This window comes from Bos taurus, chromosome 21 (genome assembly GCF_002263795.3).
Source record: "Bos taurus isolate L1 Dominette 01449 registration number 42190680 breed Hereford chromosome 21, ARS-UCD2.0, whole genome shotgun sequence".
In the NCBI taxonomy this organism is placed as follows: Eukaryota; Metazoa; Chordata; class Mammalia; order Artiodactyla; family Bovidae; genus Bos; species Bos taurus.
In genome coordinates, this window is record NC_037348.1 from 58,391,428 (window position 1) to 58,405,949 (window position 14,522).

General features: G+C 49.3%; 1 protein-coding gene across 1 annotated transcript in view; it reads right to left on the reverse strand.

Annotated features, from left to right (window-relative positions):
* The window catches only part of PRIMA1 (proline rich membrane anchor 1), a gene marked incomplete at its 5' end in the record, with an annotated part of 58,643 nt that overhangs the window by 37,975 nt on the left and 6,146 nt on the right, over positions 1–14,522 (reverse strand). The window contains 1 exon segment of the mRNA NM_001077487.1: positions 12,069–12,204. Coding sequence (NP_001070955.1) covers positions 12,069–12,204 — 136 coding nt within the window.

Genomic DNA, 14,522 nt, shown 5'->3' on the forward strand with positions numbered 1-14,522 from the left:
GCCAGTTTGGCCCCAATTCTGGGGTCATCACAGTGCCTGAAGCAGTACTGAGAGGTCACTCATGGGCAAGTCTCATTGGCCTTTTGGCCCCAATTCCATCGTACCTCACTTCTCTTTTTCAGCACAAATCCCTTCCTGCTTCAGGGCTCTGGTTACAGCCGAGGGTCTCAGCCTCAATTCATGCAAGAACGACCTCCTTTGAGGGTGGGCCCAGACATCAGTCATTTCCCAGGGGATACTGACATGTAGCGGGGCTCAGGCATCCAGCCAGAGGCAGGCAAGGCCGTGCACAGTTCATCTCTGCAGCCCCAGGACCTATCTCTTGGCAAACGTTTGTTCAATAAACCAATGAACATAGTTTTTTTGTTTATTTGTTTTTCCGCTGTGAGGCTTGCGGGATCTCGGTTCCTCCACCAGAGACTAAAACGATGTCCTTGGCAGTGAAACCTCGGGGTCCTCACCACTGGACCACCAGGGAATTCCCTAAATATAGGTTTGTTGAGTAAATTAACATGAATCTGTAATCTTTTATTTGCTGGATACAAGCAAATACATGAAAGACAATTCCATGCACTAAATGGGAAAAATAAAATTCAGCACTTACAAAAATGAAATCAATAAAACAGATAACTAATAAGAACCTATTGTATAGCACAGGGAACTCTACTCAATGCTCCTGGTGACAAAGAAGGGATATACGTACACATATAGCAGATTTGCTTTGCTCTACAGAAGAAACTAACATGACATGGTACAACAACTGGACTCCGATAAACACAAACTCTAAAAACCACTTTTAAAAAAGAGCAGGAAATGATGAACGATATTATGGATATCAGACACTCAATTTTAGGCACAAAAAGTCACATTTCAGTGGTACTAATGGTAAAGAATCTGCCTGCCAAGGTGGGAGACACAAGAACTCCGGAAGTGATCCCTGAATTGGGAAGATCCCCTAAAGGAGGAAACTGTAACTCACTCCAGTATTATTGCTGGGTATTCCCCTCTGTCACTCCATGGACAGAGGAGCCAGGTGGGCTACAGTTCATGGTGTTGCAAAGAGTCAGAAATGCCTGAGCACACACTTGATGATCAGTGTTGAGGGAAACACAGGGCAGAGTGAGTCCTCTTTATGGATGTGGGAGCTGAAACCTGTTTGGATAAGAGGTTTGACAAGAATCTGTTTCCTGGGAGTGTGAATGCAGCAGGTACTGGGGTAGGCCCACATACTATTCATGTTCCCACAAGCACCTTCGGAGGACCACATCCTGATTCCCCTTTTGCCGCTGGGGAAACAGAATCTCAGGTTGAGTGAGTGCCAGAGCTGCACCCGGCTTCCTGGTCCTTCTACTACTGGACCAGGCAACTGGCACAAAGATTGCAGGACAGATAACCTGCTTTCGGCAAATGATGAACATCCAACATCCCAAGGTTGGGATCGATGGCAACAGTGAAGACCAGCTTGGCACCAACACAGACGGTGAAACAAGAAACAATCCAAGTGACACGGCCTGCGTTTGATGCCTGGAGTCCCTCATCACACGCCCAGCTTTCCTGGCACCACCTGAGTCTGCTTCATTATCCCACAGCTGAGGCCACAAACGTCCGAGAGCAGCCTGTGAGTGATGTCCTGAGGCTCATTCACTCCACAGAACCTAACAGCATCCTTGCTTCTCCTTCCCCTACAACCACAGCTATCACCTCGCCTCCAACATCATCTTAAATCAGACTAGGGCTTGACCGCCTCTCCCCTCCCCAACCTGGGCCACCTCACTGGCTCCCCTACCACCACCTGGACTGAAGTGACAGTCCCCTTACTGGGAGCCCGTCTGTAAAGTATAAATGAGGCCAGGCCACAGCCCTGCTCAAAACCCTCTAGAAGCTTCTGCTCACAGTTAAGATAAAACCCCAACCCCTTCCCTGGCCTCCCAGGCCCTCCCTCTGGGCCTCGCCTCCTCCTGTGTTGCTTTGCCCAGCAGCCAGCAGCCACGCTGGTCTTTCACACACTCTGAGCACACGAGGAACTCGCACTGCTGTTCCCTCTGCTGAGAACTCTCTTCCCCCAGGTCTTCCTCGCCCATGACTTCCCTCCAAATGGCTCTCAGCTGAAGCGTCATCTCCTGTCCCCAGACCATGCAATCTAAGTGACCACCCTGTCAGTGGCTCAGATAGTAAAGAATTTGCCTGCCATGAGGGAAACCTGGGTTTGATCCCTGGGTTGGAAAGATTCCTTGGAGAAGGAAGTGGCAACCCACTCCAGTATTCTTACCTGAAGAATCCCATGGACAGAGAAGCCTGGCAGGCTAACATCCAGGGGGTCACAAAGAGTCAGACATGACTGAGCCACTAACACTTTCACCCCTTATCAGGTCTTATGATTTTAATTACCTTTATAGCCCAGGTCACCTTCTATTTTTCTGGTTTATTTTCTGTCCCAGCCCCCCTGCCCTGCCTGTGCATACGCAGAGTGACCCTTCCGTCTTGTTCATCATTGTATTCCCCAAACCTTGCACAGTGCGTGGCATATAGAAGAATGTAAAAATCTTTGCAAAAGAAGCAAATAGTAGCTACTGAGGACCTGTGATGTGCCAGGCACGTGCTAAGGAGCTGGAGCTCTAAGTGGACACAGCAGACACATGGCAGTGACCTATATCTAGCAAAAGACCCAGGCATCAATCAAGTAACTGACTAGATATTTTAAGAGTAGGATGGTTGCTATAAAGGAAAATGAAAAAAGTTCAAAGAGTGTGTGCATCTATGTGCATGGTTTTAAAATGTACACAAATTCTCTGACATTCCTCTACCAAGAGGTAAAATAGAATTCCCTCCGCCTAGAAGGTGAGCAACCTTGGTCACTTGATTCCGAGGAGCAGAAAGCAGCAGAAATGATGCTGCATGATCTCAGTTACATCCTCAGGGTGGTTCAGCTTCCACCTGCTTCTTACGCTTAGACCCTAGCTGCCATGCTCAGAGGAAGCCCAGGCCACACGGGGGCATCATGGAGGTGTTCTGGTGAACAAGACCATCTATGGACCCACCCAACAGCCAGCACCAATCACCAGATACCAGCAAGGAAGCCTTCCAGATGGCTCCAGCCCCAGCCAAATGATTACAGTCATGGGAAAAACCCCAGGCGAGACCCTCCTGGTGAAGCCTGTCACCCTTCCTCTGTGATTGTTAGAGGAAAGGATAGGACATTTGTGTTTTCTTTAACCGCTAACTTTTGGGGAGACTGACTCTATAGCCATAGAGAACCAGAACAGGGGATGTTGTGACCTCTGTGGAAGTCAGGGAAGGTTTTCCTGGAGAATATTTGAGCTCAGATCTGCCCAAGCTGAGGTTAACTACTTTGAGGGGAAGCCTGGCCGACATGAGGACTAGCGTATACTCCTACAAAGGCGTTGTTCAGTCACTAAGCCATGTCTGACTCTTAACGACCCCGTGGACTGCAACACTCCAGGCTCCTCTGTCCTTCACTATCTCCCAGAGTCTGCTCAAATTCATGTCCATTGAGTCAGTGATGCTATCTAACCATCTCATCCTCTGTTGCCCCCTTCTTTTTTTTGCCTTCAGTTTTTCCAAGTATCAGGGTCTTTTCCAACGTGTCATCTCTTCACATCAGGGGCCCAAAGTATGGAGCTTCAGCATGAGTCCTTCTGATGAATATTGAGGATTGATTTCCTTCAGGATTAACTGGTTTGAGCTTCTTGCAAATGAGTACGTGAGGATTAAATGAGACGAGTAGCAGAGAGCTTCCACCTCAAAATGGGAGGGCTGAGTACTGGTTCTTCCTAGTGTGCTGGGTGAGTAATAAAATCATTCTAGAACTTCCACAGTTCCATTTGTTTCCCTCTTTTAAAACACGGCCCTCGGCACATAGTAGGGGAACCAAGTGACCCCATTCCTATCTCCACCACTGCTGTGCAATCTTGAGGGAGTCAACCTCTTTTCTGGTTTCTCTCTCTCTCTCTCTCTCTCTTTTTAATGTGGGCTATCTTTGAAGTCTTTATTGAATTAGCTAAAATATTGTTTCTGTTCTATGTTTTGGTTTCTTGGCCACGAGGCATGCAGGATCTTACCTTTCTGACCGTGGGGTGAACCCACATCCCCTGCACTGGAAGGCAAAGTCTTAACCACTGGACCACCAGGGAAGTCCCTGGTTTTTCTAAAAATAAAATACATACCAAAAACCAAATCCATCTCAGTGCTTTGAGCTCCTTAAAGACAGGTTCTATGGGAATGCAGGCTCACGCCTCTGTGCTGCCATAGCTATTTTTGGCCCCATCAGCCTCAGAAGCAGGTCTCGTGGAGGGGGTGTGCGTGCTCTTCCTCGAGGGCTGGTACACATCTCCCTCCTTGGCCGCAGCATCTGAGTCACACACGGGGACGAGTGGGCCATTGCTGACATTTACAAAGCCGGCCGGGTCCTGAGCCCTGGTGGCTGCCGTGGGCTTTTCAGTCGGGCCCTCGAGCATGTGTGTTCCTTTGCTTTGCCAGAGTTCACCCCTTGTCCACGCCTTGCAGAAATACCTCCACCCAGGGGCTCTGGGGCTGACCCTGGGGATCACAAGCCTGGTGATGGCTGCCCCTAATGGGGCATGAGTGGTACTCTGGATGAACCTTTTCTGTTGAATACCTAGGGGTGTCTACACCTCCTTAAGGCACCATTTCCTCCCCGAGTGTCTAAACAGATACTCCTTTCTCTGTTTAAAAATGGTGCCAGAACCATTTTTAAACAACTCCCAACTTGTAGGTCAGTGACCTAGTATTTATTATTACTAAATAGATATCATTTATTATTAGTTATCATTAATATTACTTATGAACTGCCATTGATTGAGTGTTAACTTGGGTTCCAGGTTCTGTGCTGTGTGGACTTTATACCATCAAATTCTCACAAGTGCCCATATGCAGTGGGTATTGTCATTCGCCTCATTTTACAGATATGTGGAAATTGAAGCTCCAAGCAATTAAGGCTGTGTTGCCCAAACCACTTAGCTCATGAACAAGACTGGACCCCAGATCTAGACGGCAGGACAGTCAGGCTGAGCCACTGTGCTGTAACACCACTTTTAAGCATGTCATCTTTGCTAAGTACAGGCTGTATAATTTCCAGTCTTCACTGCAATGCTTCCTCAGGTAAGTATCACTGGCTCCATTTTACAGATGAGGGAACTGAGGCTGAGAAGGATAAGACATGCCCAGTGTCACAGAGCTAAGAGTGGAAGAGCTGCATCTGACTCCAAAGTCTCTTGATTTGATTGCCTTCCTCTAGGATGCTGGTTCTCAAAGGGTGCACCCTGGCTGGGGTAGGGTTTGAGGGTGGTGGGGAGTGGAATCAGTTTTACCTGACAATGTTTTAGAAATGCAAAATCCTTGGTCCCACCCCCCCAAACCTACTGAATCAGGAATCCTGGCGAGGGACTCTGGCAACCAAGATTAAACAAGCCCTCCAGGGGATTCTGACCGTACTCTGCTTTAGAGAAATGCTGGTCTAGTGCCTCACACAGTTTGCAAATTTTACAGTGCAAAGCGCTGTGGGCAGAGCTTGGAAAACAAAGCACAGAAAGTGGAGATGCTGTTCAAGAATCTTCCGCATCAAAGAACACTTTCCGGGATCCTTCTCAACCATCAGGCAAGACAGGGCAGGGCTGTCTCCACAGACATCCAAGGTTGCTGGGAGTGGCAGCTGAGCTGGGAGCCCACAGGGAAACATGGGCCAAGCTGCCCCTATGATCAGCAAGTTCTAGTATGAAAGTGGGATGGGGAGAGCAGTGCTCTTGAAAGTTTCAAGGTGGAACAAAAACAAGCACAGCAAAAACAACAAGAAATAAACTGAAAAACCATGTTGCCTTTGCTAGAAGAAGGGTGGCGCAGTAATAGATGACCCACCATCCTGGCTTGCCCAGGATGACTAAAGAGTTTCTGGGTGAGAAAAGGAGTATTTCCTGCCATGTCAGTAAACAAGGATGTCACAGTCATTAGCGACTGCAGCCTCCAAAGTGAGTTCCTAAGCCTTAAGGGCACTCAGGAAAGAGAAGAATACCTGAGATCTAGAAGCCATCAAGATTGCAGCCACTCCCTACAGTGAGCCCCAAGGGAGCTCAGGATGTGAAAAATATGGGATTCTGGCCCAGGACAGCTGAGATGCATATGAAAGGAATGATTGCAGACAGCCCAGACTCTTGCATCTTCCCCTACAGAGAAAAGCACTAAATTTCTTAACTTGGGATATCTGGCTTTCTTTAAGTAACAATAATCTTTTGATGTTCAGACTACCTGTCCATTGTTGCAAAACTTCTATATAACCATCGCTTCCTTGGAACGGTTCTCCCAGGGTCACCTGCGACGCTGTCTCCCAGACTTGAAGTCCTAAAAATTCTCATCTAATAAAACATAACTCTCAACTTTTGCTGCTGCTGCTGCTGCTAAGTCGCTTCAATCGTGTCCGACTCTGTGCGACCCCATAGACGGCAGCCCACCAGGCTCCCCCGTCCCTGGGATTCTCCAGGCAAGAACACTGGAGTGGGTTGCCATTTCCTTCTCCAGTGCATGAAAGTGAAAAGTGAAAGGGAAGTCGCTCAGTCGTGTCTGACTCTTAGCGACCCCATGGACTGCAGCCTACCAGGCTCCTCCATCCATGGGATTTTCCAAGCAAGAGTACTGGAGTGGGTTGCCATTGCCTTCTCCATCTCAACTTTTAGCTTGTGACTATTTTTTAAGTTGACACTGGGATGTGGAGCTTCCAGGGCTAAAGCCAGGAGAGTCCCAGCCAACCGAAGACATTCTGCTTGCCCTGAGCAGCAGGGCAGCAGCAGGTGCTATTTGGATGAAAGGGGAGACATGCCTGGCCACAGGGACAATGCCCCACAATTCTGGCAAATATTTCTGATCTATCCTTTGCAGAGGTTTCCTTTGTGTGCTCTTTCTCCTTCTACCCCAGACACACACCCTGAAGCCCACACTCCTGAAGAAGGACATTCTACAGCAGGGCACCTCCTGTGTGATCCTGATGCTCCTAACTCAGGGCCTCTGCTTCAGCCACTCTAAGGACTGTCTGGCCTTCTCTGCTCCTGCCTATCCAAGGTCTACCTGGGAATTCTCCCATGTCATCCTGGATCCTCCTTTCCTGCCTTTTTCAGAATTAAATATCCTTCCCCAAAGCACTGTTTCCTTTCCCAAGTCTAACACTCCGAGGTAGCTCTTCATCAGAATGATTTTCATGAAACAGTTAGCAGCAATGGATACTAGTGCAGTGTCCACTGACATGAATCCTCCAGTCAATCCCATTGGTAGGTGAAAATCTTACACCTTAAACTCAAACTTAAGTTTACCAGCCCTTTCTGAACAGTCCTACACCTTTGGTAGGAATGTACATTGGTGCAGCTACTATGGAGAACAGGGAGCTGCCTTTAAAAACTAAAAATAGAGCTCCCATATGATCTGGCAATCCCACTCCTAGGTATATATCTGGAGGAAATCATAACTCAAAAAGATACATGCACCCCGGTGTTCATTGCAGCATTGTTTACAATAGCCAAATACGGAAGCAACCTAGCTGTTCTACCACAGATGAATGGATAAAGATGTGTTTTACACACACACACACACACATATATATATATATTACTCAGTCATAAAAAAGAATGAAATAATGTCATTTGCCCCAACATGGATGGACCTAGAGATTATCTTACTAAGTAAGCCAGACAGAGAAATATAAATGATACTGCTTATGTGTGGAACCTTAAAAGGTGATGCAAAACTCATTCACAAAACAAACAGACTCAAAGACTTAGAAAACCAACTTACATTACCAAAGGAGAAAGGTGGGTGGGGGGAGGGATAAATTAGGAGGTTAGTATCAACATACACATTCTACCATATATAAAATACAAAATCAACAAGGACCTACTGTATAGCACAGAAAACTCTACTCAATACTCTGTAATAACCTATATGGGAAAAGAATCTGAGAAGAGATCGATGTTTGTATATGTGTAACTGAATCTCTGTGTTGTACACCTGAAACTAACACAACACTGTTAATCAACTGTACACCAATATAAAATTCAAAAAATCTTACCAGCCCTCTTAAAATCGTGCAGAGGAAGTGGCAGTGCTAGCACACCAACCCAGGCTCAGGGCCTCGGCCTCTTAAGCTGTGTTCTCAGTTTTTTTTCATTACTCAGGCCATGCGGGTGAGGACAAGTCCCCATGGGCCTCCAGTGCACTCAACACATGACTGGATGCAGAGCAGACACTCAACAAACATTCAGCAGGTAAATCAGAAGCCCTTGTGAGTGGCTGGGATGCAGGCACCTCTGATGACCAAAGGATCAAAGGTCTGCATCCTGGGAAACTCTTCAGTCCTGGCCAAACTGGGATGGTGGGTCACCTATTGCTGGAGCCAGCCAGATGCTCGGAGCCAGTGTATCCAGAAAGATGGCAGGAAGGATCCTCCCATGGACATCCTCTGCAGAAGATGGGCTGCTGGGCCATGAGCTCCCTGCGGGCAGGAGCTGCCCCTCTCTTGCTCACCATTTATGTCCTAGCCCCTGGCATGTATCAGTACCTGGGGAGCTCTGTGCATACCTGCTGAACGACCACACAGGCTTCACAGCATGAAGTCCTGTTCCGCCTGGGGGAGGCTAATTCCCCAAGGATTACAGAATGAGCGTTAGTTGTGCATGTGGCCGTAGGTCTGTCTGACATTACTGGGCTGTACTCAAGGGTGAGCTTCTGGGCTGAGCTCAGTGAGGACTAAGAGAGTATATAAAACACATTCTCCATCACTGGTCTAATCTACCAGGCATACCAAGGCTATGGTGTTACATCCACTCTCCTCCTGCCCAGCATCTAAATCATCATCCTTAGGTTACAACCCCTCTACCTGGATTTTCCTTTGAGAAGCCACCATCCCCTTAACCCCTATTGGTATACTTCAACTGTCCAGGGTGGTCACATGGCCCAGGCCCGGCCAATCAGCACATTCCATCTCACAGGCTACCATGATTGGTCCAAGGGTGGACATGTGACTCAAGCTGGTCCAATGAAAGTCAGCCTCGGGGTGACTTTCACCTTAGGTGAATGATTGAGAAAGAGAAGCTCTCAGAGTGAAGAGATGACTAACTGTAAGGCTGATGGAATCCTGGAAACTGGAGCCACAGGGACTGGACCAGCTTGAGAGAAAAGGAGACCCAGGAGAAATCAGAAGAGAGAGACGGAGACAGAAACCCAGTTCATCATATAAGACCTGTTGCTGGAATATTCTAACACATGAGCCAAAAACCAAACATCTCTCTCTAGCTTTCACATCACTCACGCCACTTCAAGATGGGTTTCTGCCACTCCTAACTGAAAAAGTTGCATCACAGAATCAAACAACTCCTGCTGTCCTCTCACCCAGAAGTGTCCTCAGGCCCCAAGCTTACATGAGGCGTCTGGCACTTGTACTTGGCATCCTGCCCACTTCTCTACAGCCCCCCGCCTGGCTTCAGGCCTTCGTAGGTGATCTGGGGCCTGGAGTATCTCAAGGGTCCCCACTTGACCCCAGTCAGGCAGCTGACCCCAATCCACCCGCTATGTTGTCAGGAAAGTTGACTTTCTGAAGCAGATGGCATGTCACTTCTTTGCTTAATACCTCCATGGGTTCGTGGCTACCCAGAGCAGGGTTTCCTAAAGGAGGAAGTGAATGTCCCTGTAGGTAAGTGAGCCGGTCTTAGACAGCACATAGAGCCGGCACCCAGACACATGGTAATAGAACAAGAAACTTAAGCTCCTTTTGATTCTCTTGCAAACCTTCTGATTTCTTTCTAGAGAACATCTCTGCATGGGGCACGTGTGGCCCTGACAGGTCTCTCCAACCTACTGCGCTCCCTTTTTAGCAGAAAGAGAGAAGGCCTCAAGCTCAGACCCTTCCATGACAGGCCGGAACATTAAAACGCTGGTTTGTGTCCATCGCCTTTGTTTTTACAGTCACCTTCTATTTATGTAAGTGATTCCGGTTTTGCACTGAGAATAGTTACAGAAAGTTTCCTTTGGAGACTAATTTGTATAAACACAAAAGTGAGTCTGTTTAAAGTAGAAAAAAAAAAAAAGAAATAAGGCAAACCACAGGAGGCATTTGGATACGGTGAATGTTTGGCAAACAATGGTGAAAAGGATGAAATGTAACCTACTCAGCCAGGCACACAAGGCCCTTCACTGTCCACCCCTTGACATTCCTTCAAACCCTCGGAGGGGCTTGGGCCTCCCGAGACGACTTGCAGAGTCATACCTCTAAGACTTTGCTCCTGCCGTTCCTCCTGCCCAGATGCCCTTTCCCCATAACCTCCTCATGGACCTGGAACAATTCCACTTACTATGAAGACCCAAGTCGTGTCACTGTTTCCTGTGGTTGGAGTTTGGTCCAACTACTCCAGGATTTTCAGTAGACCTAGAGAGCAATTTCTGTGCTCCCTCAGGTGACTTTGTGTGGGTTCCTTGAGGCCAAGAGATCCCAGAAACCAGAATGGCCTTTCAGGTCTGTGTCTGGCACTAGAGGCTCAGTTAGCACAAGATGAACTGAACAGACTCTAATTGGGGGATGTGGATCCATCAGGTACCAACATGCCTGGAGGCAGCGCAGACCTGGAATCTGAATAGTGGAGGGAGAAGGAATTCTAAGGCAGGGAAGGGAGTGAGGGGCAGGGGCCTGAGGCCGAGCCCCACAGCTTTCCTTCAGGAGAGAGGAGAAAGGTGAGCATCTTGGGATAGTGGGATCCTGCATGGTACCAGCAGAGGGCCTGGTAGGCTGAGGCTCTTGACTCTAACGTGCATCTGAATCCCCTCAGAACTTGTCAGGATGCCAACTCCGCAGCCCCACCCCAAAGGCTCTGACTCAGTGGGTTACAGTGAGCCTATAAAGCTCCACTTTAAAACGAATGCTTCAGGTGATGTTGAGGGCCACTCTCTGAAAAGCACTGAGCCACAAGTGTCAGGGAAGACTGGACACAGGTAGGGACCCTAGGGCTTCCCTGGCGGCTCAGAATCTGCCTCTAATTCGAGAGACATGGGTTCGATCCCTGGGGAAGGGAATGGCAACCCACTCTAGGATTCTTGCCTGGAGAATTCCATGGACAGAGGAGCCTGGTGGGCTGTAGTCCATGGGTCACAAAGAGTTGGATACAACTGAGATACAAGCACTTTCACTTTTTTGGGGGTGGGGAGAACCTATAGACAAAATGCAGAAATATGCATGAACTGCCAAAGGTCCCCCAGCACACTGCATCCCGGCCTGGACACTGAGAGCCTGGAAACAGGGCTTACCAGAGAACAAACCTCGTCAAGGTTATTTCAAATATGCCCCAAATAACTCAACAGAGATATGTTTAATGAGGTGGATCCACGCATGAGCTCACGCATTCTACAGGCCGCAACTTGGGTGATCCAATCAAAATACAGAATCTCTTGTTAGAGACCTTATCAACTGGCAATTGTAGACATGGAACTTAACCCCTGCCGGTCAGGACTGAGGCTCTTTCTGGCTAAAGAAGCCCTCCTTTGTTTACAATCAAATTGTTCAGAGATGAAATCCAGGCAAACAAGTGGGGGTTGCGGTGGAGGGGGGAGGTTAGCAGAATAGACTGCAAATAGCTGGGAGGTATCTGTGTAACTTTGTTCCCAGAGCCTCCACTTGGGTTCTATACTAATTGCTGTCTTACACGTGAATGAAAATCAGAAAACGCAACCGTGCTCACAGGAGGGGGATTTCAGGCCAGCGTCCGTGGCTGCCCCCTCTTCAAGGTCTGGCCTTCGGAACAATCCAGGCAGAGTCACTCATCAAATGGAGATTGACTTTTATCTGATTACCCGATGGAGAAACATCCTTCTCCATCTCACAGGAGCATGCTGTGGGAAAGGCGTTTTGCAGACTGCAGGGAAAAGTTGGGCCTTGGCTTCCCTCCTGCTCGGCCAGTGGAAAATTACAAAGAAAGCAGGGCTGTCCTCTGCTCTCCTCAGGGGTTCTTCCTGGGCCCCGGAAAACACAGAGAGAAACCGGAAACACGGAGCGAGCCTGTGCTTACCTGGGGCGGAGAGGAGTCTGGGAGGTGGCGGGGGCGGGGGTGGTGGTGGCAGCGGGGGCGGGGGCCGGCACTGGCAGACGTGTTGACAGCTGTCGGTCACCTTGGAGCAGGACTTCTGGGGCTCACCGTGCGTCACCTGCAGAAATGGGCACAGGTGCCCAAGAGAAGCCAATGAGGCAACTGGGAGCCCTGATGCTCCCTCCCCACCACTCCCCGAAACACACCTCACCACCCCCGGCCTTGGCAGGAAGGACAGAAGTTGGGTTGGCTCAAAGGAAACCACTTTATGGGAGGCTGGCCTGGGAGGACTGGAGAGCAAGGTTTCATTTCTAGCCCTGCCAGGAACCAGCCATGGGACCGGGGCAATAGGTTTGGGTACCCGTGAGAGGCAAACGAGTGCTCTAAGGTGAACTAGAATCTACCTATCAAACAAACGAAACTGAGGCCCAGGCAGGAGAAGTGGCCGCCTGAGGCTCTCACACCCAGACCAGAACACTGATTCCACCTCCTCAGTAACCTGACCCACTGCCTGCTTCTCCAGTCTTCCTCAAGCCCTGGCCTCCTCTCTGGCCACAGCTCTTGATGGCCTTCCTGTGTCCACTCTGGGCCAAGGTCGCCTCATCTTGAAGGAGGCCTCTTACCCAGCCAGGCCTCTTCTTTGGTGGCTGTGTGACTAAGGGGACCGGAGCAACATCCCCAGTGTTATCCACGAGGCCCCCGACTGGTCTTGTGGGAAACACACCTGATCAAACTGCCTGCACTCAGCCCCCACCAGCCCTGAATGCCTGTCCACAGCTCAGGGGATCCCGTGGCCACAGGGCCCTGAGTGGGAGGGCAGCCCTCCCTTCATGCTCTGGCCCTCTGCTCTGCTCTCAAAGCCCTCTTTCCGGTCCTTGGCTCCTGACTGTGCTCCCGCCTTTTGCACTGGCTGCTCCAATGGCCTGGAATTTTCTCCCACACCTTTCCCCCTGCTTTAACTCTTATTCAGCTCAGCTATCACCTCCTCAGGGAAGCATCTCTGACCGCCCTGGCCATTACAAGCCCTCCTGGTACTGGATTTCACTCTACGGGACAGAAATCCACATTGGAGTGTTTACCCAATTCATTCTCCTGTTTACTGGACTCTAAGGTCTCTGGGGTCAGGAGTCAGGCCTTTTTCCTCTCGCCATCATATCACCTAAGCAAATGCCTGAAATTCACCAGAATCCACACTTCTTGAATCCTGGGTTGGTGTTCTTTCGACTTCAGTCCCAGTCTCCCCATACGTAAGCTACAAAGGGGAGCAAAAGTGGGTGGGTGTTCACCTAGGGGATGCCAGCCCTGCTTGCTCGTTAGACTCTCCAGGCATCTTGAAAAGATACTCATGCCTGAGCCTCTCTCATGCCAGTCAAATCAGAATTTCTGCAGGTGGAGCTGGGCATGCGAATTTTGTTGAAGCATCCTGGGTTAAACTTCCAATGCATAGCCAGTGAGAGAATGGCTGGTTTAGACCCACTCCCAGCATCCCTCATGGCAGACAGCCATACATCTTTGAGCCTAGCATTTTCTGACTGTCCCGGAGAATAACTGATTTAAAGACATGAAGGAAGGGGTTGGTGGTCACCTGCTACCTCAGGGAGGGCCACAGTTCATTTCTCTGGCTGTCATCTCCCATGAGTAGAAACCCACGACCTCAGTTTCTCTGCAACCGGCCAGGGTAGGCCTGCCTTTGAAGGCCAGTGTAGACCTGTCTTTGGAGGCCAGTGTAGACCCTCTGCTGCATGTGTCCCAGCTGGCAGAGACAGCCAGCAGGGCTCGGCTGCTCCCTTGACACATGGCAGAAATGAACAGGATGGGTAATGGCACCAGGAGGTGGACTGATTTACAGCCCTGACTGAATATCTACAAGGCCATGAAGCTCCTGCTCACCACCTTTTAGTGTTTTAAAGGACCACTGACTGCATTTCAAACCCTGGAAGGCCATCTTATCTTGCAAGAAAGTATCCTCAGATGGTAAGACTTTTCTCGGTTGTCTTAGGGAGATGATGAGCTCCTTTGACGTCACGGCCAAACCACTGGCTTCTCCCCCAGCGCAGTGGTCAGCCCTCTCATCACCCATCACAGGGACTGTTCTCTGGATTCCGACCTTCCAAGACCCTGGGGCCTGCTTGAAAGCTCCCTTCTCCCAACCGCTGGCCTCTGAGATCGCTTCTACACTGAACTCCACCAAGTGTGTGAACATCAAGCAATGCCGTTGCCAAAGCAATCACTTCTGCATTCTCCAAGGTTCAGTTCACACGAGAAGGTTCACGATGAGCACGTTTGTTTAACCTGGCCCAACCCAGTGACCTATTTTTGTGAGAGGCTATGAGGGCACAGATGGATCAGAGGGCTTCATGTGATGAAATTACAAGCAGAGACCGAGTTTCGAGGTGGAAGGGGGCAGGGAAGGAAAGTCACACCCTACATCTTAAA